Genomic DNA, 4490 nt, shown 5'->3' with positions numbered 1-4490 from the left:
TTTCCTTTTTGAATTATTTGTAAATTTATCCAGCATTCTCTGGTTTTCATAAGATATCTTCTATTGTTGAAACCTAAATATGTAAAATTTTAAAAATTGAAGAAATGTTGAAATTCAAGTGGTTGAGGGAGAAGAGAGAATAGATTTGCAATAAAAAAGGTTAAAATAATTAAATGAATATATATATATATATATATATATATATATATATATATATATATATATATATATATATATATATATATATATATATATATATATATATATATATATATAACATAAACAATTATAGAAATCTTACAAGAAAATAATGAGAAAAAAAATACCTCTTGTTGGACTAGATTGATTTAAGAGTTTGATTTAACTGATATTGTTAACCTAAAAAATATTTGACAAGATTGAAATATATTTGAAAAGATTGAAATATACAATATAATGACTAAATAGTAAACTAAAGCCCCTTGAACTCTACTTCGTTTAACAATAAATTTGGACTTGCATTTTCCATTAGAAATCTGTAATCTCCATAGATTTAAAAGTATGGTTTTGCAAACTCAAAAAATAGGAAACATAAATAATTATGCACAATAGTAATTAATATTAAAATACAAAACATTGAAAATTTATTAAATTACTAGTGATATAACATTGGACGATATGGAAATAGCATTTTTCAAATTATATAGGTAAGAAAATCAATTATAAAGATATTTCAGTTCACGGGATGCAGAGGATTCACGGCGATCTAATAATTCGATAAACGAGACACAATATTATAATCTAGATACTTACTCCCTTATTTCGCTTAGTTCGCCTTCGGGATTCCCTTCAGCTTCAATATATTCAGGTTTTCTTGTTTCCGTTTCCTGGACATCCACTATAGTATTTTCTGATAAACTATTATTGTCCTGACCGCTTGTTGGTGCTGTATCCAACGATGTCCCGTTTCTTGTTTCTGTTTCTATTTGCTGTACGTCCACCTTGGTATGCTCTGGCTCCTTAGTATTTTCTAAGACGTTATGTTTATCCTTCCCGTCTGCTTGTACTGTAACCGCTGATTCAGCTGACTTCCAGTTTTCCTTTACTGCTTTGAACCTTTCTTGTATTACAAGTGCCTTTCCTAAATTCTCCTCTTTTAATTCTTCCGCCCATTTCCTGCGGTGTTCATCTAAGACATCCTTTAGCTGTAAAATACCACAAGCTATAATATCTCCAAGGCAGGCCGCTGCCCTTTCGATCAATTCCCTTTCGTTGCTGCAAGACTCTCTCAACATGGCTTCGCACACAGATTTCATGCTCATTCTTTTTAGAAGACATGTACCTTCATCATATTTTATTGTATCAAGTCCTGTTTCGCCACTCCAATATCGACAGAACTTGGAATGGTGATGCAATGAACTCTCCTCTTCAATCTCCTTGAAGTCGCTAACGACTGTAAGAAAGTCCTTAAAGACTGCACGAGGATGAAGGTTGTTTACCTCAACAAGTTTTTCTATCTGTTCCATTTTGATGTCTGCTTCTAGACTTGCTTGGTAGGATCGGCTGTATCCTGAATCAAACAAATTCAAGGGATTCACTGTTATGTTAGATGGGGAGTCTAGAAATTCAAGTAAATCTTGTGCTTCCTTGTAAGCTTGCACAACATCCTTCACAAATTTATTCAAATCCCAACCATAAGCAAGCTCTGCCATGATTGAAATTGCTGCCACTGCTGACATCTTCCATATCCCCTTACCATCATACGTCTTATTCTTTCCAATCTCGGCAAACCTATTTTTAATCTCTTTGCGGCCTTCATCGACACTGCGGTCGATGATTTCTAACAATTTTTTAGAATGATTACCCTTATTATAAGCTTCTTTCATCTCACACTTTGCTTGATTAATTGATGAATGAGCCACGTACAAATGTTCGCCCGTGTTTGTTTTCAGTGACTCTTCTCCATCTGACAGAAAGGCTTTGAACATGTCGATACAGTGCAGGACCTGAGCAACCTTGACGACACACGAAACCAACAAACTCGACAACAGCCAACATAAAATGTTGAAGAGCATGAGTATACAGATCACCACAAAGAGAAGGCCTGTAGGAAGCATAGTTGTAAGAAAGATGAAGAAAGCTAATGTTCTCAGCGCTTTCCACACAATTGCTGGTATAAATTTGCAACGGGAATCAACATCGAGAAGGCTAAAATACAATTTTTTTCGAAGATAGAGGTATATTAACCAGCAGAACCGAACGCCACAAACCCATGTATAACTAACGTAATTTAAAAGACCATTACCCTTTTTACGTGGCGAAAGAAGCGAGAGAAATATTAACCATCTCCAGACGAGGATGACCCATCCTGTGAAGATGAAAACACACTGAAGGCACAACGACACTGTCACAATATTATTATTGCGAGGCAAAAGAGATTGGCGATATATTGGCTTCGCCACTACAGCTGCAATACATGTTGTGACAATCACTAACACTGCTGGAGTGAAGGCTGAGCTACTCAACCAAAAATCTTGCTGACAACCACGAGCTATGGCCCAAAACTTGAATAACTCACCCGTATTTTCATCTATAATTTTACTTTCTACACTTCCCGAAAGCATCTGAGGAATTGAGAGAGTCAGACGATCACGAGTCAACCTACAGCATAGAACTGCCAATCCTATGTAAAGCACAAGGCAAATGGCTGCAACCAACAGAAGAACCCTAGATAGAATAAACATCTTCCCCTCTTCATTTCTGAATGATGGATTGTCAATGTTTTGAAGCACGTAAACTTCGGCGAGCATGTGCATACATATACTTACCGCTAGAGCTGCAATATTTGCCCACCTTCCTCCGGAACCATAGAAGGCAACGCCCGGGAGCACGCATCCCAAAAAGACGCAGAAAACAAGTCGCCCAATATCGACCGACAATTGCTTGTCCAACAAGATTTGGAACTCCTGTCCTTCACATTTGCCAAATGGATCGACGTTTTGGGCATCAAAATACCCAAGAAGTAGGACGGTCAAGGCAGTGAGAGAGAACTTACCACTGCCTTGAATCCACTTATCCCCCTTTATACACGAGTTTATAACATCGATTAAAACAACTCCTAAAAACACAGATATAGCAACAAGCACCCTCAACACTTGCACGCCGAGTTCCATTCCTTCAAAGCCCTTCCAATCTCAACTTAAGCGGCACTTGGAGGAAGCAGTACCGGCTCTTTGATCTCTAGTCTGGATTGAAACCATATCAAAGTACTAACAGAAGTTCTAATTAGCTTATCTTACAGAGAACGAATGCTATGAACTTTCAACGTACGAATAAAATTCAATGCCAAAAGGAAATAAAATAATCTCATCTAATAGGAAATTTCACCGAATAGTGATTCATTCTTTCCAAGATTATCTTTAAAAGAGATCTCCATCTCACTTTTTGTTAGGGCGATAGAAGGAATCTTTGGAAATACGTCAGCGTCTGTTTTTAGTGATTTTAATATTGTAAAATAATGAACAATTGCAGCTTACTGTGCAATGCGCGTATCAAATAGTTTGTGCGCGCCAATAAAATAAAATCATGGCCTTTTTATTTTTAACATAAGTTAGTGTATTATATGAGGCCAGTCAATAGATTCCATTAACAATAGAAACATCTTATCTAAAGATAATAATCATCTGCTGCATGAATGCCATATTCATTATAGTTTTTTTCAATTATATGCAACTAGGAGTTATACACTTTTGTCTGTGAAACGATGAATTCGTAGGAATTTTCATTCTACGAAAAATGATATGTTTTGTACAATTTAAAAAAAATCATTAATGAAAAATGAAACACAAAGTTAGTTTTCCAAGAGGTTATAATAAGCTGATGGAAGTCTTGAGTTTCATCTAATGAAACCAAATTATCAAACACCGGTCAGTGTAACTAATTAAGGTGGCCCTTGCAAAACTGAAGGAAAAAAAAGTTGTTCAAGAGTTTGAGCACTAAGAAATATGGGTGAAAGTCGTTCAATTCGTTAAAAACTGGACCATAAACTCAACGAGGAAAATGTTAAAAAGAAGTAGAATTAGGAAGTGGGGTAATATACTCTAGATCAGGTAGGAAAGAATAAAGAAAAGCTTCATTTGTCATAATGAAATTCATCTTTACATTCATATCTATTTTCATTTAAAGTAAAATAATGCAAGTAATACTGATTACACATTTGATTATTATATTTCATTTTCTATAATGAAATTCATCTCCACATTCTTATCTATTTTCATTTAAAGTAAAATAATGTAAGTAATACCATTTACACATTTGATTATTATACATCTGCTTGATGTGACATATGCACATATGTCTAACCACCACTCACATCATTACATAAATGTACAATAGCTACTACTTTTTTATTTATAAAGATGACTAATTCAAAAAAATATATATAATTTTTTTTAAAGAAGTTCCTAGCTGATAATGTAAGATTGAAGGCAAATGCATGCTAATTTAAATTG

At 34.7% G+C, this 4490-nt stretch overlaps 1 protein-coding gene across 1 annotated transcript; it reads right to left on the bottom strand.

The window, feature by feature from the left end:
* Window positions 1-594: 594 nt before the first annotated feature.
* LOC149542276 (uncharacterized) lies at window positions 595-3293 on the bottom strand. The gene is made up of 2 exons (XM_089797269.1): window positions 2285-3293; window positions 595-2083 (listed from the first exon to the last, which is right to left on the bottom strand). The coding sequence occupies exons 1-2, from the start codon at window positions 3150-3152 to the stop codon at window positions 789-791; spliced, it is 2163 nt and encodes a 720-aa protein (XP_089653395.1). The 5' UTR covers window positions 3153-3293; the 3' UTR covers window positions 595-788.
* Window positions 3294-4490: the final 1197 nt, after the last annotated feature.

The sequence above is a fragment of the Cupressus sempervirens genome, chromosome 8, assembly GCF_028749045.1.
Source record: "Cupressus sempervirens isolate cs-2001-9-10 chromosome 8, ASM2874904v1, whole genome shotgun sequence".
Lineage (NCBI taxonomy): Eukaryota > Viridiplantae > Streptophyta > Pinopsida > Cupressales > Cupressaceae > Cupressus > Cupressus sempervirens.
The sequence above is the reverse complement of the archived record's forward strand: the minus strand, read 5'-3'. Positions and strand labels throughout refer to the sequence as shown.